This window comes from Protomyctophum parallelum, assembly GCF_964188405.1.
Source record: "Protomyctophum parallelum genome assembly, chromosome: 8".
Taxonomy (NCBI): domain Eukaryota; kingdom Metazoa; phylum Chordata; class Actinopteri; order Myctophiformes; family Myctophidae; genus Protomyctophum; species Protomyctophum parallelum.
The window spans coordinates 10,173,430-10,198,494 of record NC_139703.1 but is presented as its reverse complement, the minus strand read 5'-3'; the positions used below and the strand labels follow the sequence as shown (position 1 = coordinate 10,198,494).

At 42.5% G+C, this 25,065-nt stretch overlaps 3 protein-coding genes across 3 annotated transcripts; 2 read left to right on the top strand and 1 right to left on the bottom strand.

Annotated features, from left to right (window-relative positions):
* Positions 1 to 378: 378 nt before the first annotated feature.
* Positions 379 to 4,035, bottom strand: tsfm (Ts translation elongation factor, mitochondrial). The gene is made up of 6 exons (XM_083771363.1): positions 3,917 to 4,035; positions 3,323 to 3,475; positions 2,787 to 2,915; positions 2,497 to 2,619; positions 1,232 to 1,313; positions 379 to 914 (listed from the first exon to the last, which is right to left on the bottom strand). The coding sequence occupies exons 1-6, from the start codon at positions 3,962 to 3,964 to the stop codon at positions 517 to 519; spliced, it is 933 nt and encodes a 310-aa protein (XP_083627489.1). The 5' UTR covers positions 3,965 to 4,035; the 3' UTR covers positions 379 to 516.
* A 4,001-nt stretch (positions 4,036 to 8,036) lies between these two features.
* endou (endonuclease, polyU-specific) lies at positions 8,037 to 11,472 on the top strand (the record flags this gene model as incomplete). The annotated part of the gene is made up of 9 exons (XM_083771984.1): positions 8,037 to 8,094; positions 8,355 to 8,477; positions 8,626 to 8,742; positions 9,674 to 9,854; positions 10,276 to 10,481; positions 10,644 to 10,757; positions 10,924 to 11,030; positions 11,125 to 11,267; positions 11,355 to 11,472. The coding sequence occupies 9 exons, from the start codon at positions 8,037 to 8,039 to the stop codon at positions 11,470 to 11,472; spliced, it is 1,167 nt and encodes a 388-aa protein (XP_083628110.1).
* A 4,967-nt stretch (positions 11,473 to 16,439) lies between these two features.
* On the top strand, positions 16,440 to 19,999 carry LOC310863811 (neurogenic differentiation factor 4-like; the record flags this gene model as incomplete). Its single annotated transcript, XM_083772303.1, has 2 exons — positions 16,440 to 16,508; positions 18,962 to 19,999. The coding sequence occupies 2 exons, from the start codon at positions 16,440 to 16,442 to the stop codon at positions 19,997 to 19,999; spliced, it is 1,107 nt and encodes a 368-aa protein (XP_083628429.1).
* Between the last annotated feature and the right edge of the window lie 5,066 nt (positions 20,000 to 25,065).

Genomic DNA, 25,065 nt, shown 5'->3' with positions numbered 1-25,065 from the left:
AGTTTCAATGTAAGGACTTTTAATTCCTCTAATGAAAACCAATAAAACCGTGACTGCATCAAAAGTAATCAACAATATAACAAAAATCAAACATTGGGTCAAATTGTAAAATATTACCAAAGAATGATGCAAAAAAGTGTGAAAATCTACAAGACTTCGCCGTCTCAGAAAGTGAAGTCAACTCACCCCGGTGAGATGTATTCACTTTTGGTGAGTTGTCTGGTCTTTCGGGGTGAGATGTCTTCACTTTCCGGGGTGAGTTCTCTCGGAGAACTCACCCCGGAAAGTGAAGACAACTCACCAAAAGTGAAGACATCTCACCGGGGTGAGATATCCGGTATTCATTTAACGACATTTATAGGTTGACAAAAATTCTGGTTGGGAGATTGATTTAATGGTAGAGCAAGTGTTAGTACATATTTGACAATAAGACTGAACGTTTGAAAGATTCTGGGTATCTCCATATTGTATCATCATAAGAAATAATAACAAATCACTGCACATCATTGCATCCTTTCATTCTGCTCCTTCACCTGCGACTGCCTCGCCACATTGAAATCGAACAAAGTCCAGGACTCGGGCCTCCTGCCCTTTGAGGAACTGTGCCACTGTCCTGCTGGGGTCTGGGAGGAAGGTCTGGGCCAGCAGGCGAGTCTCGCTCTCACCACAAGGCAGATCATCCATGTTGCCCAGGGACAGAGGTGACTCCCCCACCACATGTTGACCCAGTTTACGCCCCAGAGCCTCCTGAGACCCCTCCTTTCCACCATGGAACACCACCAGGGCACCATAGCGGCCCATGCCCATATCACTCTGGCCAGTCACACCAGCATGCACATAAGAGCCAATGTGCCAACCGGCAGGGACCCCCACGGTCACTGCCCGCTTCACCGACATGTTCTCACCCAGACGACCTGCAAACAGAATGAGGTTAATTATCACTAACAAATTGCATAATCAAATAATTGTATGCATAAGATTAGGGCGGGACCATATTGAGAACCAATATCCGACTCAATCTTGATAACCAATATCCGACTCAATCTTTCACTATGAAAATAATCTCATAGATTTTAAATAATCTATTAAATCGATTAGTCTTATTAACCTCGTAACCCTGTATTATATTTCTTTGTTGTACAAATACAAAAATTGTGAAATAATCATGATACTAATTTGAAGTAATTTTGCCCAGCCCCAACATGAGATATGGTCATGTAACAATCCTGACCTATTGTGAAAGCCACCTGGTCAGCCAGTGAAGTTCCTTCAGTGACACCAAGCTTACTCAGCTGATCAGCTCCCAGCATATTCTGAAACCAACAACATTCAGTGCATTAGAGCAGTGCTTCTTTCTTTCTTTTTTATATATATTTTTTGCTTTTCTGCCTATTTATTGATAGATACAAGTGAAAAATGACAGCAAAGAGGGAGAGAGACGGGGGGAGACATGCAGCAAAGGTTGTCATGAACGGGACTCGAACACATGACGCGCTGTCAGGCCAGAGCTTAAACGTGGCATGCGCCTGGACCACTAGGACAGCGGGCACCCAAGAGCTTCTTAAACCTGTGTCTAGGACCCCCAAATGTATTTCGGCTGCGGACCCCCATTAGAAGTGAAGTTGCGACCCCCATAAGAGAAGATTTGTCAACATCAGGTTTTTATAAATAAGCAATCTACAAGTGTGTCTACGGTGTGTCGTGATGTGACACGTTGTGAGCTTGTAGATCTGCTAGTTTTTAATAGATAAAAAATGTAATAGGAGATGTTCTTCTTGGGAAGGGTTCGCTTTGAGAACCACTGAGATATCCCAGTGGTGGCTAGTGTTACTTTATCCCTTTATGGGAAAGGGAGTATTCATTTGCTGCAGGAGGAGGGAAAATTACTTTTCTGCATTCACGAGCAGATGGCTGCTTTGATGAATATATGGAAGGAGCTGTGTGAAGAAACAACATTAAAACCATCAGAGCTCTTTAATATTTAATTGAAATACGCTAAACATAGCGCAACAATTAAGTCCAATCTTCTTTGCTGGCGTAACGGCCGCAAAGAAGATGGTTGCTTCGCACTGGAAACCGCCTCATACATTGTCATTTCGCCAATGGGCTTTGACCTTTCTAGATATCATTTATGTAGAGATGTCTACAGCAAGATTGCATGATGCAAAAGAGGAAAACATTGAGATTTGGTCTGGTATTGCAGATTTGGTTAAGGGCATGGTTTAATCATTATTATTATTATTATCATTATTTATTTATTTTTTGTTTCCATTGCACAGTAGTAGGAGTAATGACATTTTGTGGCATCTTTGGTCTCGGGGGGGAGGGGTGGGTGGGATTGTTTGTTTTTGTGTTCCTTGCTTTTGCTGTTATGTGTTGTTTTATATGTGTTTTGTTTTCTTTAAGTCATTCATGTTGTTAACGTGTCTTATTGTGATTTTTGTCTTAAAATAAAAAACATTTGATAACAAAAAAACAATTAATTCCAATCCATACCTTAACATATCTGTCCTGGCCTTGAGTTTTCATCCGGTGGTGAGCCATGGCGGCAAATGCCACATCCTTAACCAGTTGCTGGAACTTCTCATTACGGGCAACAAAGTCTGTCTCACAGTTTACCTGGTTCACAAAGGCATGAGAACAGAACAAACACTTTTGAATGGAATACTAGGACCACACATGAGATATCCATATGAACGTAGGCAGAACAATATATTGTTTAATAAACAGCATGAAATTGGCAGGGAGGAACGTGCATGACCAGAGTCGGCCACTACTGGACTTACCTCCACTATAACTGCAGCTTTGTCTCCTACAAAAAGACCAATCAGACCCTCTTTTGCTTTCCGACCCTCCAGCTTGTTCGCTTTGCTCCAACCTTCTTTTTGGGCTTGATCGTGTAACCAATTCTCAGCCTTAGGGGCAGAGAAGATGGCATGGATGAGTAAAGGCTCATTCATAGTCTGGATTTTCAGTTGTGAGGTGACAACCAAACATGACCATCACGAGCCGCGGTGAAGAGCAAACCACCGCCACCGCCCTTCTCTCTGTTTTTACTCACCACCGCTCAACGTTATTTCAGCTCCGGTGGTCACCTCATCACCGGAGCGGTGGTCACCTCACCACCGAAAATCCAGACTATGAATGAGCCTTAAGATTTAAGGATAGTCTGGATTTTCTGGGCGGTGGCGGTGGTTTGCTCTTCACTGCGGCTTGTGACGTCATGTTGTAGTTCGGTTGTCAGACTATGTATGAGGCGAGCCTTTACAGTTGTCAAATCAGTCCAGTTGCTTGCCCCCCCCCCCCCCCCCCACAGGGGTACCTGTGTTATGTCATTGTCAAACTTCTCCAGTGCTTTCTTGCAATTTATGAAGGTATAGCCAGTGCTTTTCCTCAGCTTCATCAGTAGGGCTTTCTCAGCTGCCAGAATGTGACAGCCTGTGTGTAAGGATCGCACATACTGGCAAACTCCCACCTGAGGGTGACATTGGATGAAAAGTGTGGTTATCACAGACTCCCGAGTCCTTATGTCTCTGCTGGCTGTCAGTTTGAGGAGTTAGCATTAGCATTAGCATACTATATTTGAGGTAGTGTGTTTACCAGACTTGCTCAAGGTTAAAGTCCTACTCCCAAATGATAATTTACAGTTACATTTTTAAGGAAAGCCACTTAACTATCAAGACTATTATATATCATGGTATTGTTTCACCATTTGCATATCTATGAAAGTAAAAGTCAGACCCGATAAAAGAAAGAACATCTATGATTGTCTTGATCATGATCCAAGGCCAGAAAACCCACACATAACTAATGTTACCAGTCAGTGAATGAAATCAACTGACTGACAGCAGCTCGAATTCTTATTGACAGCACACGGCACACGTATATAACAAAGAATATGTATTTACTTGCCTACCTTTGAAACTTCTGTTCTTAATGCTCTAAAAACAAAGGTTAACGACATCGTTGTAGTTATAGGCCTATATTCTTTACTTTTTATGAAAGATAATAAACCGGGGATGTCATTGAAATGCGCTCTGTGGAGTGTGGAAGGAGGCTGACTAGGGTCAAACATAACCATGCAGAATGCAGATGCACTGGTTTCTCACCGCGCCGCCTGGAGGAAGGGAGTAAGTGACGCTACAGTAGCCTATTGCTTTAGCCCTGAGTGAGAATCACAATTGTTCAAGTTCTGATTAAATCAAACATTAAATAAAATAAAATAAAAAAGTAGATAAACAGGCAGCTCCCATGACTGTGCGAGATTTAAAAATAATTAATGAATTCATCAATGTTAATTCATTAATGTATTCATAAACAGAAGTATTTCTAACAGTCTTGCTTTGCGGACAGTCATGCCAGTCATTTGTCAGTCAAAAAGAAGTATAGAACATTGTTTTATCAGACAACACACGTTGTCTGATAGGTGTGACCGCGGCCTAGGAGGGCCTCTAGTATACCCATTAGTAACCAATGACCATGAAGCGGTATCAACTGATCCAGTCAGTGTTGCAACAAAAACACAGTGGAGCAGAAAGCTATTTTGAGTGAGCTATCTTCGATAACTGTGTGAAATGCAACAACTGGAATGGATGCAGGATAAATTAACTACTAGTTAGTAGTAGGCTACTCTGTGACTGAATACAGCTACCGGTACTTGACTACTGGCTCCTGGTCTGGACTCTATCTTTCACATGGACTACTAAATTGCAAAACATTGACAGCTTCTAGGTGCAGCCAGTTAAGGATAGGCCTAATTGTCGAGAGACTGTATAATTTATATTCACCTATAGATTGTACATACTAGTACTTGTACATTCATATATTTAAGGTCTGTAGACAGACTGTTAGTCTCATGTTGAGACAGTGCACATATCTGATATTGATTGTTCATAGACATTGTTCATAGATATACTGTAACTAGATCGATATATTATATTCATGCACATTCAGACACACAGTGTCGATATCTATCAGAATTCTTTTTTTTCTTGGTTTGCATATTGGCTCCTATTCCTGCCACTCCTGTGTTTCATTCTCACAGCTGCTACGACACCTGCAATAAGGATTGATCTTACATTTAAATGTGACATTAAGTAAAGCAAACATCCCAGTAATTGGTAGCTACTGTAGTACCCTGATATGAATGCAGTGTTCTTCTAGCTCTTTTCGTGTAATATATATTTTCTTGTAGCTCCACCCTGTGTATACTGTATAGTGTATACTGTAACTGGTAACTGCTAACTGTTATATATACTTTGACCTGCAACCCAGCATCTGTACTGAACTGTGCTGATACATTTTAGCAGCTGTGTAAACATGTATACAGTATGCGTGGGATGCCCATGATGCTCTATTTCAGGGATTTTCAACATGGTCCGTGGACCACTGGTGGTCTGTGGAGGTGCACCAGATTGTCTGGTTGAGTCATATTATTATTGGAAAATTATTAGTCCATGGACCATTGGCAGAGAAACAGTGGGTTGTATACACATGGGATGTATAGCAAGTGTTACAAAAGCACTAATCTTAGCCCATATCCCCCACCCAACACAACAGTAGTCCCCAGGTTAATTATAAGTCAGGGTGGTGGTCCCCGAGCTCATTCACAATCAGTCGAAGAACCCTGCATTATTTTATCAAAGATATTGCAGGGCAGACCGAAACAAATAAGATGTCACTGTGAACAACTCATCTAGTTATTAGGCTAGATACAGTGGTTCCCAAACCTTTTTGGCCATTAATGGAAATATAAGTTGCATAAAATGGTAAATGGTGCATTTATATTGTGCCTTTATCCAAGGCGCTTTAAATAGATTGTGCGTTACATTCACCCATTCACACACACATTCATACACCGATTGCGGTGGAAGCCATGCAAGGTACCAACCAGCACATCGGGAGCAATTTGGGGTTCAGTGTCTTGCCCAAGGACACTTCGACACTAGACAGGAGGAGCCTGGATTCGAACCGCCGACCCATGGATCATTGGACGACCTGCTCTACCTCTTGAGCCACAGTCGCCCTTGCATACGCTATATAGAGACATATATTTCCTATTTATCCACATATATGCACATATATGAACTTGAATATGGCATATATATGCAGCATAGGCTATATTCTGCATATACTTGCCATATATAGGCATAATATATAAATAACATAGCACCACCATTAGCCTTTTCATGTCGCGCACCCCCTAGAAGGCGTTCGCGCACCACAAGGGGTGCACACACCACAGTTTGGGAACCACTGGGCTAGAACATCAAATACTGTACGTCATGTACATATTATCTTTTCAATTATCACGCATGCCAAGCACAGTATGTTCCTGTCCTAACTCCTGTCCTTGTCTATCTTTATCAGTCAAGACTTCCAGCCACTTCTGCGCTGCACATGTATACATGCTCTTTCTGCTTAATAAACTTCTGAACTTGTCGTGTCACGTGTGATACTGTTTCCTGGTATCATCTTGTTCTCATCCTCTCTTTGTTCTCATCTTATTCTCATTATTCAGAGCTTGCGATATTGAACTGAATCATCACTCGCAACTCTTAACGAGAGGGAAAACTGTAAGGTAAATGCAAAAAAAGAAGGAAAACATAACATCTCTAATTCAAACGTTTTCAACTGATTGTGAAGCAAATATTGTGAATACTTAGATAGTATTTTAAATATAGCACTTTATGTAGACTTAGATAGTATTTTAAACAGACTTATAGCATGTTACGTAGACAGCACTAGAATTGCATTTTATGTAGTCATAGCACTTTATAGTAAGTACACATGTATAATAGTATAGTATGTATAGTTTACATAGATACTCTGTTACATTCTTAGCTTACGCATGTTTCATGATAACTACTTTTTATATATGTGATGTATGCCATGCTTCTTGTTATTGCTTAATGTAAATCGCTCTGGATTAAGAGCATCTTAATGCCTAAATTGTAAATTGTACCATATGTTTAGTCAATCTGTTTGTGTGTTGGGTATCATCACTGCACTCAGATTTGAAGATATATAGAGGAATGGGAACACAACACACATGACTGTGAAAATACTTTTCTAAACACATTCATTTATTAAAAGGAATCAAAAAATAAAAGTTACACAAAAAAAAGAATAAATATTCTTTCTGTATTCATTGGCTGCATCAGACCAGGCTTTCCACATAATTATCTAGCTCTTGCTCGATATTCAAACAACAGTTTTGGCACTTGATAGGCACCACCTGTGTTCAAATCAGGTGTGCTGGTTCTCACTGTGTGTGCGTGTGTGTGTATCCTGAGTAAATTCGTGTTTGCACACACACACACACACACACACACACACACACACACACACACACACACACACACACACGTATACCTGTGGCACCGTTAGTCTGGCACCGGCAGCCAACATGCTTCTTTTGTTTAAAGTGGGACATTTGGTATATGTTTTATTGGCTTAAAACATTGTCCATATATACATTCATGAATCCAATTGCTGACCGGCTGTCGGTATTGAGCAATTCTTTTTATAGGGGAATATATGTGACCATACCATTAACAACCTATATAAGCCTATAACCTATATAAGATTTTCAAAATTTCATTATGCTTTATGTACGTCAAACTAGGGGGTTTTCATGATTCTGAATCCATTCCAAGCATTAGTTTTGCACAAAAAAACACTCCTTGGGCGAAAAATTTGCCAAATGTTCCCAAAATGTGCTGACCTCATCACAAAGTTTATTTGTTATTAAAGACCTACACAGTACAATTCTTACACAGTAAGTAGCCTAATTATGGAACAGTTCAATTACAGCTGTTTTGTTGTGTGTTTTTGTACTTTCTATTTTATTTTTTAGGTAGGCCTATGTCTACAACAAGTAATATTGGCTCATACCAATTATGTTAATACAATAAAGTGTCATCTTGTTTTAGGGGCTGGCGTAGAGTGAGTCTTGCAACTGGATTGGCCACGTGAAACAATATAAGGGAGCGTAGTAGTAGTACTCTTCTCAGGTTGGTTGATCCTGCGGCACCATGAAGATCCTCCTCCTTCTTGTCCTCTCGGTGACCCTGTTCTGCCAGGGATACAGCAGTAAGACATTTCTCTCATTTCACCACAGACAAACGTGTGGTTTTCGTTTTTGTCACAAAACTGTTAGATTGCTATAGGATCTTGGTTTACATCTACCTATGATCTACCAAGATTACTATTTCTATGCATTTGATGTATTACCTTGTGTTGACCTTGCTTGCAGGTCGCTCTGGATTAAGAGCGTCTACTAAATGCCTAAATTGGAAGTTGTAAATTGTGTGACTGTGCCCTTCTGTAACAACTATTCCGTTGGCTGCCAGACACCCTTGATTCCTGTGAGGGGAGGTGTGGATACGGAACAGACAATAGATTCTCCTGCCAGTGTAACCCAAACTGCGAGCGCTTTAAAGACTGCTGTTCTGACTATGTCAGCCTCTGCAAAGGTGAATGACTATTAGGCTGTTGTTAAATGAGAATACATGTGTAAAGATAACCATGACCATTGTGTCTTTTTATAGATGTGAAAAAGCCTTATGGTATTACCGTGTGCTTCAAATGACCACTCACTCAGGTGTCTACCGTTTTCTTCAGGAGGCTCAACATCCTGTAAGGGTCGATGTGGTGAGAAGTACAACTCTCAGAACCAATGCCATTGCAACACCAAGTGCGGGCAGCACAAAAACTGCTGCAATGACTACACCAACCTCTGTGAGTAAAGATAGATCACGAGTCACAGCCCCTTGTTGACCATTGGTCAGATTCTGCATGCAGAGTACCTCAGCAATCTTAATCAGCTATCCCCTCTCTGTTTGTGTTACTATCTTCTATACGGAGTTGTTCTTTTGCCGACACCTGGGGAAATTCACATGGTGGCCACACTGGCTAGTCAGATATTATGAGTCCTTTCTTGTGCCACAAGGCAAAATGCAAAATTTAACTAAAAATATTAGGAAATGATTGGTTATAACAGCCACCACCCTGTAAATGCTGTTTAATGCTCCTCCCAGTTCAATGGGGGCTATACATTCTGTCAAGAGACTCATATGTGTAGGCCCACTGTACAGACATAGACTTAGGAAGGCCTGTGTGTATAGTCACTTGAGCCTATGACCAGTAGATGTCACTATTCTGCTGTGTAATGCATTAAAGCTTCATTTGTGTTCTTGTGTACCTCATCACACTGGCTGCACCAACTACCTGTTCTTCTACGTGTGTGCGTGCATGTGCGTGTGCGTGTGTGTGTGTGTGTGTGTGTGTGTGTGTGTGTGTGTGTGTGTGTGTGTGTGTGTGTGTGTGTGTGTGTGTGTGTGTGCGCGCGCGCGACGTGTCATGTGTGCCTAGGACATACCCACAGAATGGTTGTTAGAGGGTTTCAACAGGTTGTGATGCCCAAAAAGGAGGCAAAAGGCTGGCAAAGTATTGTGCTGTCTCTGCTATAATTGGCAGCCGCCATATAGCAGAGACACTGGTATTTACCCATAGAGTACTGAGTGACATGCCTGTTTGTATCATGAAAACATATGCCACGATTTAGTGAATGTAACCCTACTGCACCTATAATATTTGTGTCCCTGCATGTTTCTCCTTTATGTGGACATAAATATATGGTTAAAATATGTGTGTGTGTGACACTCTACAGGTGGTGGGGACAGTGGTGGTGGTGGCGGCAGTGTGATCACTGATTCAGAGATTCAGGCCATTTCTGAGGTTCTTTACGCTCTGGACTCAAACAAGGCCTCAGCCTCAGAGGTCATCCTTGACCCTCAGGCCCTGGTGCATAACTCCCAGACCAGCTCCCAGAAGGACCTATCTCCTCGCCCGTAAGGTGGAAATATTTCAATATTCATTTTAAGGTAAACCACACCAATGCAACTCCTTGCAAGGAGTTGCAACTGGTGTGGTTTGGGCTTAAGAGATCCGGTTAACCACTTGAACATCAGCCTCCACGTTTTGTTGGGAACGTTAGCCAAAAAGAGCAGATCAAAAAGCTTACAAATCACAACACGTCGCAACTTGTAAGCTTGTAGATTGGCTATTTTTGGCATAGAGGTTTGGTGTATACTTTTGTTTTTAAAGCAGTCCTAGAACAGAGCCTCTGGTCCAGTTTAGTGTACAGTAGATTAGGGGTTATCTTCAGTGGTTAAAGCTCACTTCGCCATTGTAATAATAGTTCCCCTCTCGTATACTGGTGCTTACTCGTTCTGCCTTTCTACAGTATATTGTTCTTCATTGGGTTTCCAGCTTGTTTCGCTACCTGAATGAAGAGGCTCTGTTCTCAAAGCCCACCTATGCTGCCTTCGTGGCTCTACTGGACAACTACCAGAGACAAACGGGACAGACAGAGGCTTTCACTCCACAGCAGCTGGCTGAACAGGATACCTTTGTCAGGGAGACCATGGACAACACTGAGCTGGGCAGGGAGCTATTTGCTTTCCTCTACACTAAGGGTAGGTCCAGTTAAAGCTGGTTCTCTTCACATTGGTCTAGAAATGTGTAGACAAGTGTAAAGCCCGATTGAAGCCAAATGTAATCATTTTTCAGTTGAAAATACATCATGTTTTCAAAGCATATCAGGCTTAAATATCTTAGATGTTATTATGTGTCCTTAGGTCGCTATTCATCATCAGAGGAGTTCATCCAGGACCTCAAGATGATGTGGTTTGGTCTCTACTCCCGTTACAATGGCAAAATGGATTCCAGTGGCTTTGAGCACATCTTTGCAGGTTTGACATGCCATCGATATTGTTAACAATCATGAAACCTTTGTGTTTACTTTGTTGAAACTATGCTTGTTTTTAGTTTTGCAATGATAATATATTTTAAACACTGCACAAACAATGTTTCGAAAGGAAAATGAAGTAGTTTGAAGTTGAACACATTTTCTTACAGGAGAGGTTAAGAGTGGAAAGGTGTCTGGATTCCACAACTGGATTCAGTTCTACCTTCTTGAGAAAAGGGGCCTGCTTAACTACTACAGCCACAGCTTTGATGGGCCTGTAAGCATCCACAATATCAACTCATCATTTTGTAGGCCTCAGTAGGTTTCTTTTAATGATTGTCTGTCTGTATATCTATGTCTATATCTATCAGTGGACCTCCTACCCTGATGTTCTGGGGATGCAGTTTAAGTGGGACGGTTACTACAAGCAGGTGGGCTCTGCCGTCATTGGCTGCAGTCCTGAGTTTGACTTTGCCATTTACAGTCTTTGCTATATCACCCGCCCTGGAAAAAGGTAAGCATATCCATATACTGTACATACACTTGATTTTATGTATTCTTGCGTATGCATCATTTTTTACCCATGATCTGCATTCTATAGGTGTAGTCTACGCCTGGGAAGGAAGGAGCTGATTCTTCAGACTTACACCTGGGATAAGACCAGCTATGGCAATGGGAAGAAGTTCATTGCCTCCGCATTCCCTTCCACGCCCAGATGAATTAGACATCTAGAAATGTCCATCACTCAGTAGCACTACTGTAGTGTCAATACATAAAATATTCTGAAATTGAACTGAAATGCACAATAAAAAAGGTTGCAAATTTAAGTAAATAATATGTTATGTATGGTATGAGGAAATGTATTATTTGTTTAACAAACAAAGCAATATGCAATGATCTGCCCATATTCTAACTTCATTTCCATTCCAAAACTCTCAAATTGAATCACAACTTTCAGAAATTCACAATTCCACGTCAGAAAATACATACAGCAGATCAATAAAATTGAATAAATTAAAATCCACTCCTGAGGGCACGATCTGAAAAAGAACGGGCATTTACACACCCCTTAACTGGCGCAATGCGGACACCCCACCATCAGCAGCATGTGCATGTTTGAGTTTGACACAGTCGCTTACAGGCTTATCAAAAAACAAAACAAAAACAAAATGCAGTGTCCTGCACTTTAAGCCATAGACACTAAATGACATTAACAGATCCTGTTCTGCTTGACCTGCTCTGAACAGTAGCCACTAGCCGGACCTGGTCGTATCAGCATGTCTATAAAGCGCTGTGTACCAACCCAGCTGGGGATAAGACTGTGTGTGTGTGTGTGTGTGTGTGTGTGTGTGTGTGTGTGTGTGTGTGTGTGTGTGTGTCTCCAGCTGGGATGGGGGTTTCGTTTACTCTTTCACTCATCTAGGGTGACTAACGGGATAAACTCGGGGTCTGCCGACTGAACTGGGGGACACACTTGCACCACTGTTGAAAGAAAGTATTACCGGAGATAGATCTGCCACTGATCCCATTGTCCACGACTGTGTGTGCATTCATGCAAACTGGGAGTGTAAAAGCATCACTTCACAGGAAAACCAGGCCCTTTCAGTGGTTCATCTGATTTGGCCCTCACATAGCGGACAGAATCTCATGTCAGCCTGACAATAAAGTTAGCCCAGCAAAGAATTCCCCCCTTGCGATTTTGTCAAACCATATCAAATGTTCTGTGCCATTGACTCTTCAAATTAGAAGAGTAAAACTTCTCCCTTTTCACAGGCCCCTCCTTTGGAAACCAAAATGAAATCAAATTAAATCACAGTGGGGAAAATGAAAGAAAGGGATTCAATTGTTTCTTTTGTCACTCACACAACTTCATAATCGAATTATGGCTGGCCACCCGCCAGCCCCTCCTCATCTCCCCCCAAATGGGCTTCTCCTGGCAGTTTTGGCGAGCCACCTGACTTTTGTTTTGTAATTATATTATCCCGCTCTCTCTTTAGCATGTTGCAGCTAATGGCCGCGCGGGCTGCCCCAGCTGCACATGCAGAAACAAAGCTGCTTATGGGGCCAGACAATGGACCCTGTGGAAAGGGGACGCCTGAAGGCGGTCAGCCAATGAACACGCACATCAGGGGGCCAACGGAGGGTTTAGGGAAGGGTTAAAGGGTTTAGGGGTTGATGCTGGTGGTGACGGGTGGGGTGGGGTCACTCCATGAAGGGGTCGCATCAATGACATTGTTAGGTGGAGGACACATGGCCCACATCACCCTGGTCTCCCCAAGGTTGGGACTGGGCTGGAGGGAGGTTCAAGTTTGGCTTAGAGATGCTGGTCATTTCAAAACTTGATGGCAGACCATGAAACGCAGAGCAACATTCATTCTCTCCAGTTCCAGAGGCGTAATTTCATAAAGAAATAGGGGTTGGCAAGAAATAGGTTACCGCTTAAGCCCCATTTCTAAAATAGCAAAAATAGTTGATCAACTATTTTCGCTATTTGTTTGGGTCGAAAATAATGGTTGCAAAGAATAAAACAGATACAATGCTTATTATAACAAGTGTCACATGTAGATGGACGGGCATCGATTGCGATGAAATAAGATGAATCTGCAAAAACAATTCAGAGTCGGTGACAATATGCATAAAATAAGTGAATATGAGGTTAAATGTGAAGATTAGGACGGGGGCGCAATGCCCTGATGCCCCAAATGACACCCCTGTTCAGTTCACGTTTGGTTCATGAAGACTCTTAAAGCTACACTGAAAATCTGGATCATTGCATATACATTTTGAAGATAGGTGGCTATAATGTTACAGGTTTAAATCCAAGGTCACTCTGTTTACGATATTAAAATGCCCATTTTAGGCCAGGTATACATGCACTCTACTGTATGTGTTGGCTTATGTGTTGGCACATAACACATGTGCAAACATACACATACAAATGCTCCTTATGCTGAGGTATTGGCATCTCTCCTAGGACTTCCAGTGTGACAGATGGACAAAACTTGCTATCACCACTATCACAAACACTGGGGAACAGTGGGAATGCTGGGAGAGGTCATCTGATTTGTGTGTACTATATGTGAAGGGAAGAAAAATTATCTGTTCTTATATGTGAAAACATTAGTTAAATGCTTCCTTTAACAAACCACATAGTAACACAATAGGTAAGTATAGTATAACCTGCCTAACCAAATGTCAGTATGCAAGCATCTGAGCCACTGGACATTTGAAACAAGGGGGTTGCTTCATGTACTGTAAGACATTCTGCCAGTGAAAATCATACCTGCAGTCACAGTATGGCATATGGTGTACATATATACTGTACGAGATCCCTCAGCATCACTTATGGAGCATGAACATTCAGTTATCTAACTGCTTTGTGCTGTGCAAAGAAAATAATATAAGATGCTATCCTAATGTGTCAAGTAAAACATGTAATCATGCAATTTTAGTTTAGTAACGAGCAAGAGATAGCTGCAGCACACTCGACTCTGGTGCACACATTTTCAGACAAAGTGACATTATAGACAGACAAAGACACACATGCATCACTTTGAGGCTCAACTAAAATATCATTACATTTACCCTGAGAATAACTATATAATAAGCTGTCAGGATATTCCCTAGTTATTCCGACTCAGGGGATGTGACAGGCTGGGGCGATTCCCATTTTGGGCTTCAGGTGTGGAATAGGAAAGTGCAGAGACCCAGGGGGGAGACGCAGTTGATAGGGCAGTCAGCTTGGGAGTGTGTGGCCATAGAACCCATCCTTTTGCAGCACAGTTAACCACTTGAATATTCCGGAGGGGAAGTTTGCAGAAAATAGCAAACTCGCAATGCTGTGAGCTTGTAGATCGACCAATTTTGGCGAAGAGATTTAGTTTAGACAGAAAGGCAGTCCAAGTACAGTTGTGAGTCAGGTCCGATTTACTAGAGAATTAGAATTGAAAGTGGTTACCTTACACGCCAGGGCTTTTGAAAATAGAACATTTTACTGTTGTTTGTGTCATGAGTACATCCAAACAATGCAAATAATATGTGCCAATTAAGTGATGCAATTCTAATACAGAATGAGGTAGGCCTTTTCGCAAATAAAGGCATCAAATCTGCATGAATGAGGCAAGAAATTGTTTTGATGCAAAATACTAGCACTAACACTTTTATACTTAAAGGTATATTCAGTGATTTCACTCAAAAAACCTTAGGTTTCGTTTTTGGCTGTGGGACCCAGCCTTTCGTCCAATCAGGATAGAGAGTCAAAAACGAAACCTAAGGTTTTTTGACCCCCAGGGGTTAACTGGGGACAGGGAGGAACTCCTTATATGGCCAGCACACTCTATAGTAGGGAGGATTATCACAACAAAACAAAAAAATAAGTGATATTTGAATTAAGTTAAATCACTGAATATACCTTTAACACAAATAGCAGATCTAGAACTTTTCAATTTGGTCAACGATTATTATTTTGTCAATGACGATTTCTATTTTGTCAAAATTATCCTGCAAAAGAAAATTTGACTGTGTTTACTCTGTTTCTGTTACTTTAGCCCTCTCTACAAGGGCACATGTGTTCATATTATGATATTGTGTATGAATAAAAGCTAATTATGAACAACATATCCCCCAGATGTCATGTGAATAAGCGACAGCTTTACTTGTAACTTTAATATATATCGTTAAAGGTATATTCAGTGATTTCACTCAAAAAACCTTAGGTTTCGTTTTTGGCTGTGGGACCCAGCGTTTCGTCCAATCAGGATAGAGAGTCAAAAACGAAACCTAAGGTTTTTTGACCCCCAGGGGTTAACTGGGGACAGGGAGGAACTCCTTATATGGCCAGAACACTCTATAGTAGGGAGGATTATCACAACAAAACAAAAAAATAAGTGATATTTGAATTAAGTGAAATCACTGAATATACCTTTAGTGTGGTGGATGATCAAAATGTTATACCGTATGTCTTATGTGGGGGATAATGGTAGATAGGCCTATTGGGTTGCATGCACATTACTGTGTTGTATTTCACTATACCAAACAATCTTTCAGAATCACATACATTCATTCATTGGTGCTGACACGTATTGGGCCTATGTGATCTATAGTGTATATATATATATATATATATATATATACATACACACACGATACACATTGTGTATGAAAACAATGTGGCATTTTATCATGTACATTAATGAGGACCAATTACATGAAGGTAGGTTGAAAAGTGGTGAAGTGGTCCTTTAAAATGATTGGAAACCACTATGTTAGACTACAGCAATTCTATACACTTGGGAGGGTAAATGACCCCAATGTCACACCACTTAACTGAAACCAAGTTTCATCATGTGAGGACACTTGTTCTGTCTCGTGAGGGTTGTCCCATGCAGGACTGGAGTGGAACTGGATGCACTGTTTGACTGACTGCAGTTCTCTGCCAACAGACCTATGTGCTCAAATGCAAGGATGGGTGGCTGGATGGATGAGGGAACACCTGCTCACACGCATCTTCAGGCTGTCACATACAGTTAGGCTCACACACGAATGAGCGCGTCTCCCCACCATTTAATGCAAAAGTGTGGAATTGGCGGCTGCCCTGCGCAAAGCAACAAAGCCCCCCCCCCTGTCTGCCACAGTGAGCTTAGCCCCCACCACCACCCCCCAGTCCCCACACACGATTCACGTCAGGATGAGTGGAGCTTCCATGGGCCACGGGCCGGCCACGCGCACACTCACTCAACACAGGGATGAATTGGAAGTGAGTGGGAGGAGGAGCTTTACGTAGGTTATAACCATGAGCCCCTCCAGAGTGTCCCACAGTGATACTATCTGGACTAGGAGCTATAGGACCAACTCATATTCTACAAAAGGGACAAATTCAACAGGCTATACGGACGGACGGCACAAAAGTTTCAGGCTAATCTTTTATAGGCTACTGGTGGGCAAACAGAATTTCAATTGATCAAAAAGCCTATATCAGATAGGCCTAGTAGGCTATTTCGTTCGAAGTCTTTGGCCACATCAATTCAGGTATGTAGGCTCATGCGTTTTTTTGTTTGTTTGTCAATATATGAAGATATATCACTCTCATACTTTTCAAAGGAGTTCTTTTTTTACAGACACACCAACATAGCCTGCATAACTATAATGAACTGACTCAACAACTCTTTATTCACTTTGCGTGACATTCTGTATTTTGGAAGCATGAATCTCAAATGAAAGCCCATAGGCCTAAAGGTTTCTCATCATGTATTTAAAACTATTTGTTTTGCCTTTATCAAACCATATTTCACTATTCTTTTTTTGGACAAAATTTGACTATTTTGACAAAATATTTACTATAAATGTGTCAGCGACATGTTAAGTTTAGATAGAAAATTATGGCTGCAGTGCTACTCAACTAGTGGAGAACGAATGAAATTATTACAGAATTTTGAACAAATGTTGTCAAGCCTGTTCTAATTCATTCTGAGAGTTCCCTGTCAGTGATCTGGGGATGTCTAACCTTGAGTTAATCCCCTGCTCGTCGCTTCATCCAAGTAAATCCTGCAATGGCCCAGATTGGAGTCGCATCCTGTCGTTGTGTGACTTTAGCTAGGCTACTCGTGGAATTACTACTTTAGAAGTTCCCTGGATTAGTCGTCTACTAACCCCGTTTTATGGCAGTTGGGTGGGGGTGGAGGGTTTGCTGAGATTGGCGTGATGGTAAACAGAACTATCATCGTGCGCGTGCGCACACACACACACACACACACACACACACACACACACACACACACACACACACACACACACACACACCCTAATGAGATTTGCAGGACTGACATTTATGTAACTCCTACAAACCCAATCACACCTGTGGCACCGTTAGTCTGGCACCGGCAGCCAACATGCTTATTTTGTTTAAAGTGGGAAATTTGGTATATGTTTTATTGGCCTAAAACATTGTCCATATATACATTCACAGCTGACCATCCAAGCATTAGTCCATTCCAAGCATTAGTTTTGCACAAAAGAACACTCCAAATGTTCCCAAAATGTGCTGACCTCATCTCATTTGTGATGACGGATATGGTCGTCTTTAGCCCAAGGAGTGTTTTTTTGTGCAAGACTAATGCTTGGAAATGGATTCAGAATAATGAAAACCCCTATAGTTTGACACGTCACAAGCATAATGAAATTATTACTACTAGCTAGCATCACCCTGAAGAAGGCAGTATTATCTGTCCGAAACGTTGTGTGTGAGTGTGTGAGTGTGTGAGTGTGCGCTGTGCGGCTATAATCTTTTTTTCATTCAGCATAATGAAATTATGCCTTATTATTGCCTTATGCTTTATTATAGGCAAATTATTGCCTTATATAGGTTGTTAATGGTATGGTCACATATAAACCCCTATAAAAAATAATTGAATGTATATATAGACAATATATAGACAATATTTTAGGCCAATAAAAATAAAATCACCAAATTTCCCACTCCACACCCCCAGCTGCCGGACTACATGCAGAGCGCAGCAGAAAGCATACAGGGAGCTGTCCGGTGCTGAATTTGTCAGCCACGATTTGGAGGGACTCTTTAATCACAAACATAGGCCTGCTGCCTATTTGTATGATTCATTGAAAAATGTGATCGATCAGTCACTATCCAATTCAAATTAAATTAAATTCCATCCATTCCATTTGAAGTGGACTTAAGGGAATAGTTGTCCTGAATTTATTTACTGTAGCAATGAAGGTTTAACCTTATAGTTTCACCTGGACAGAGTGGGCCACACAAAGGATAAGACTGCCATATATAGGCAGCCTCAGGACTAGGTCTCCCAGCCCTGCCTTGTGAAACTATATTGGTCCAGTCAAGTGCAAAGCCAATATAGTCAAGTCATGTAAACAACATTACATATTAAGATGAAAGACACGGCAACGTAACAAACTGTATTTGAATAGTTTTAACAAAGACCAAGACTCTGTTATTGTTCAAGAAGAAGTTTCTAGTAACCCACTCTCAAGCCTGTTTATTCAGGACCGCATTAGCAATGCATTTTGCTTGCTGCTTCACTGGGCTCATTTGTGGCTCATTTTATCTTCCAGGATTACAGTCTTGCAGGGGTCAGCACACCTTGTACCACAGTAAATGCAGTGCAAAGCTCTTCTAATTTTTATGGCTATTTACTCCTCTGTGTAAATGTTTGACAACTATCCTCTTGTTTCCAGTGTGGCATAATGACCAAGCCATATGAGAGACAGGATGAAGGCAAAGAGGAGGTCAGTCCTCTGCAGTGGATGGATGACGATATGAGCTCTCCTGATGGGGAAATACCCATGGCCTCACAACACTACAGAACAAGTGGCCTCAGCCACCAAGCCCACGAACAGGGGAGCGAGGATGTGGAGGACGACGAAGAGGAAGAGGAAGAGGGAGCACAGGGAGACGAGAACGAACCCAAGCGACGAGGCCCAAAGAGAAAGCGGATGACCAAGGCGCGTCAGGAGCGTTTCCGCGCACGCCGCGTGAAGGCCAACGCCAGGGAGCGCTCTCGCATGCACGGCCTCAATGATGCCCTGGAGAACCTGCGCACCATCATGCCCTGTCACTCCAAGACCCAGAAACTGTCCAAGATCGAGACCCTTCGACTGGCCCGCAACTACATTTGTGCTCTGTCTGAGGCACTGGAGGGCGGCCAGTCCACGGACAGCAGGGCCTTCATGGAGACGCTGTGCAAGGGCCTTTCTCAGCCCACAAGCAACCTGGTGGCTGGCTGCCTGCAGCTGGGCCCGTCTCATGGAGCAGGAGCCAGGCCCGAAGATTTACAAGGGGCCAGGGGGGGATCTGCTGCTTTAAATGGGGTTGGCATGGGGGTAGGGAGCCTGGGGTACTCGTCACCGGGTCTTCCAAGCCCCCCGTACGGCACCTTGGACTCCGCTCACCTGCTTCACATGAGGGCCATGAAGGGGGTCATATATGAGAACCACTCCTCAAACGACCACAGCGGTGGCGTTGGCACCCCGCCATACGATGGCCCCCCGACACCGCCTCTCAGCATTGGCAGTAACCTGGTCTCCAAGCAGGAGTCCTCGCCCCACTACCTGCCCCCACACCACTACTCTCCCCCCTCCATGGAGCAGGCTGGGCCTCAGGGTCAGCTCCTCTATCAGACTGCCGGCTATGAGGTGCACCTAGACGTGCCCTATGACCCCTACCATCCACAGCAAATGGTCCCCCAACAGATGGCCACTGTCTACAGAGACTAAGAGGTTCTTTTTCCTGCAGCACGGACTGACTTTGGTGTCAGATGCTTGGACTTGAAGACTGAGTCAGATTATCTCAGTGAACCTATAGCTGCTATAGCAGTAGTAGTGAGTGTCTTTTACTATCTGTGGGAAACATAAGGATAGTAAAACCAGACGACATTGTATGGACATTCATAAAAATGTAGGGTTACATTTAAGAAAAGATTCCGGTTGTAGTTAGGTTAAATTAAGTTAAAGGTATATTCAGTGATTTCACTCAAAAAACCTTAGGTTTAGTTTTTGGCTGTGGGACCCAGCATTTCGTCCAATCAGGATAGAGAGTCAAAAACGAAACCTAAGGTTTTTTGACCCCCAGGGGTTAACTGGGGACAGGGAGGAACTCCTTATATGGTCAGCACACTCTATAGTAGGGAGGATTATCACAACAAAACAAAAAAATAATTGATATTTGAATTAAGTGAAATCACTGAATATACCTTTAAGGTGGCATTTTGTTTTATGACAAAATGGTTTGGTGTCCCCACAAAGATAGCATGTCTGCGTGTGTGTGTGTGTGTGTGTGTGTGTGTGTGTGTGTGTGTGTGTGTGTGCATTTGCACTGTTTACAGTAGAATAGTGCTTTACTTTGTGAGAATCAACAAATGCTTGATAACATTTTTGATTTGTAAATGTATTACCAAATGATTGGTAAGACCGTTCCAGGTCTTAATGGGAAGACTTTGTCATTGTGACCGTATTGGCAGTCATGACAGATGAGATGTAATTGTCGCTTACATGCGTACTTCTTCATGCAGATATTCCAGGTATCTTTATTTATTCAAATATTTATATGAGCTCTTGTTTATTTAGTTGTCTTTTCATTTTGTATATACTGTGCAGTAGTGGTATTCTTTCTTTGTGACCTGTGTTAGTATATCTCAATCTCATCATTCTTTTGTGTTCCATTTTACTCTTTTGTCGATTCATTCTTGTTTTGCACTTAAAAAAAAAAGTTTAGATGAACTTTGCTAGCATGACATCAGTGATAGCGATAGGATATGTTGATAAATGAACATAAATTCTTAACTCAAACAAAAGTGACACCTTAGGACATTCTCAGATAAAACCTATATGGAAATGGCTCCAGCACGGAAATTAAATTCATGGTTGACGCAGGATTCTGTATTTATTGGGTTGAGTATCTTTGGTACTGAGTGCGCGCGCGCACACACACACACACACACACACACACACACACACACACACACACACACACACACACACACACACACACACACACACACACACACACACACACACACACACACACACACACACACACACACACACACACACACACACACACACACACACACACACACACACAGAGAAAAGGATAGAGAATACAGACAGAGGGACAGACAAGAGCCAGCGAAATGATAGGAGATGATAAATGAATGATGGAGGATTAATGATGGCTGAAAGGCCACGGAGGCTGCACGGTCAACACAGTCTGGCCCTTCTCTTGACCCCTGACCTTCCATTGTTGTGTATGTGGTGGCTCTGGGGACCAGGAGGGAGACGTGTCTCTGATGGCCGAGGGACACAGAGAAGAGCAGAGCAGTGTTGATTTTGACAGCACATTTTGATTTAGTTTTAGTCTTTTGAATGAAATTCTATTAAGTTTTAGTCATATTTTAGTCATCTCAAAAGGTTTACTTTTAGTAGTTTAGTCAACAGTGTCTTGATGCCTGATTTTACACTTGGCTGCATGCTTAAAGGTATATTCAGTGATTTCACTTAATTCAAATATCACTTATTTTTTTGTTTTGTTGTGATAATCCTCCCTACTATAGAGTGTGCTGGCCATATAAGGAGTTCCTCCCTGTCCCCAGTTAACCCCTGGGGGTCAAAAAACCTTAGGTTTCGTTTTTGACTCTCTATCCTGATTGGACGAAAGGCTGGGTCCCACAGCCAAAAACGAAACCTAAGGTTTTTTGAGTGAAATCACTGAATATACCTTTAAAGAAGTCACGCTGCGATGAGTTGTCAGCTTGTAGATCCGCAACCAAGCATAAAAGTACTTCGTTTTAATGGATCTCTTATCCACTAGTCCCTCCCTAACATTTGTCGCCATAGTTTTAGTCAACGAAATCAACACTGCAATGGCGTAATATTATGAACATGAACCCACATAACAATGGCTTGATAAATCCCAAACACCTCTTACATGGTGATGGAGAGGGTGGCATGCAACCTGTTCCCCTCCACTCCTATTTACCCACTACTTCATCTCTCATCTTTCTCCCTGGATCTTGTGCTTTAGCCGCATAATCCTTTGGCTGTCTTGTAATGAAAGGGTGGATGCTGTGAGGCCGGATTGGAGGATAAAGGTTTGTGATTAAAATGGCTGCACGGCAACAGGGTTGGGAGAGGTTCTCAAACTGGGAGTAGTCCAGTGGTTCTCAGCCGTGGCACCCTAGTGTGCCGTGACGCAAGTACAGGGGTGCCTCAGAATACTTTGGAATCAGTTTGAATTAATCAATATCACTTCTTAGCAAGACGGACCACCACATCTTGTCGCCAAAAATAGCAGGTCTAAAACTCACAACGCGTCACGTTGTGACGGCTTGTGAGCTTGTATAGATCAGATGGTAGAGAGAATGTTCCCCCCAGAATAGAGATGCTGGGATTCAAGTGGTTAAATGTTATTTTCAATCCGTCGTACATAATGGAAACATATATTCTCTCAAGTTTTCCTTGTGACACATATTGTGTCTATAGGGGGAAAGACATTACATATTTACGTACCGTAATATGACATAAATGTAAGGTTCTATTAAAGTTATTTACAGGGGAACAAAAGGTTTGAGAACCACTGCTGTAGTCCCATCGTGTTCAACCCAGGTCCTCCCTGAGACCACAACCAAAATACTGTCCACATAATGTACAGAATACACGATTCTGCATACCTAGACCTGCTCCAACACCTGCAAATGCACTCACTTGCACATGCACATGCATATGCACATACCCACACCCACACCCACACCCACACCCACACACACACACACACACACACACACACACACACACACACACACACACACACACACACACACACACACACACACACACACACACACACACTACTTCAATCAGGATGAATAGTAGTTGGGGTGGGGTGAGAGGTTAAAAAAACCTAAGAATGGCCTGTGGGAGTGGGGTGTGTTTACTGTGACCTCCATGACCCCTCTTGTTCCTGCCCAATGATGAAGGCTGACAGGGAGAAATGGGGAGCCATGGAGAATGATCAGTAAATAACGAAGACATAGATAAACCCACAGGCGGCGAGGGGGGAAGCCCAAATTGTAAACTGGAACGCCATAAAAGGAGTCAACCAACATAACCGAGCTAGAAGTATTACGCATGTACGATATTCATTCAAATAAGAAGCGAAGTTCTGAAAGCAAAAGCTGAGAAAAGGCAGACAGTGGAGATAAAAGTGCTTTGAGTAAACAGTGTGGTCAACACTGCTTCTGTTGGCCCAATGCGCCTCACTGGTAGAAGTGAATGCCACCCACTGAGAGGTCAGTTGTTAGGGGTCAAAAGGTCACCTTGGGTCACATGGGTCACTGGTGGGAATGGTCTAGCAGCACCATGGTGGTCAGTCAGTGGTAGTATGACCTTGGGGGGGGGGGGGGGTGCAACATGTCTCACGGTGTGTTTTGACACTGTTTAAAACAGTGAGCATTAGATAACCGTTGGGTAATGTTAGGGCCTTAGGGGCGATATTATGGATAAAATGTTGATAATCCTGATAAATCTCTGATGGACATCCCACGCTTGACTTGGCTTGGCTGAAGTATATTGCTTTGTTTTTACATGGATTAGCATAATCCTGTGCGCATTTGTCGTGCGTGAGTGTTTATTGGTGTGCACATTTATCCGTGTGTATTTCTGTGTGCATTTGTGTGTACTGAGTTGTCTGTCATTTATAGCATGTATATCTTCCTGACACACAATTTAATCAGTATTATAATCATCATTAGATTTCTCCACTAGATATGCGACATGAGCATCCAGACCACACTGATAACTAGAAAAAGTGCCAGGAGACACAGGTCTCCACCAGGAGGATAGGAGTGTGTGTGTGTGATGTTTGGCAAAAATGTTTAGGAGCAATATAAACGTATGTGTGTGTCGCGGCTTGGCCTGTTGTAGCGCCACCATCAGGCTGATTTGAAAACGGTCAAGTGGCATTTCTTCCAAAGCCTAGTGGGAATCTGCATGCACAGTTTCACCACAATCGGACGCTGCGTTGAGTAGTTGTGGCGATTTGTACAAAACGGGTACAAAGCGGGCTACTCCTGAAAAGTTTAGAAGCCAATCGTAGCCAATGAGGGTGGATTATGAGAAATCAAACAAACCCGTCTTGATCACATGACTATGGAGAGCATGTGTACCAATTTGCGTGAAATTTGGATAAAATCTGAAGGAGTAAAATTAGAAAATGTGTTTTACATATGTCGGCCTCCTGGTGGCGCTATTAAGAGCAGATGTGAAAAATTCCCGGCAAAGGTTTTTCCTGGGCCTCTAGGGAGTTGGCATACAAAGTTATCCACAGATCCGTGCAGTTAGAGGTAAAAACACTTTTCGGCCAGTTATAGCGCCACCATGAGGCTGAGTTGAAAATGTTCATGTGGCATTTCTTCCTCGGCCTAGTGGGAATGTGCGTGCACAATTTCACGGAAATCACACGATGTGTTCATGATTTGCAGCATTTTGTTTGAAACTGAGCACTCCTGCGAACTTTGGAAGCCAATCTTAGCCAATCAGGATGGAGTCTGAGAAATCTGTAGGTGTACTGTCCAAAAACTTGTTTTGCACAAAGCAGCCTCCTGGTGGCGCTATAACAGGCCGTTCTGGAAAGTTTGGGGCAAAGGTTCATCGTTGGCATCCAGGGAGTGTGTGTGCAAAATTTGGCATCGCCTGGGTTACCGGTGCCGGAGATTAGCTGTTCACAGACGGACAGACACACGGACGGACACACGGACGGACGGACGGAGTGCAAAACATACTCTCTC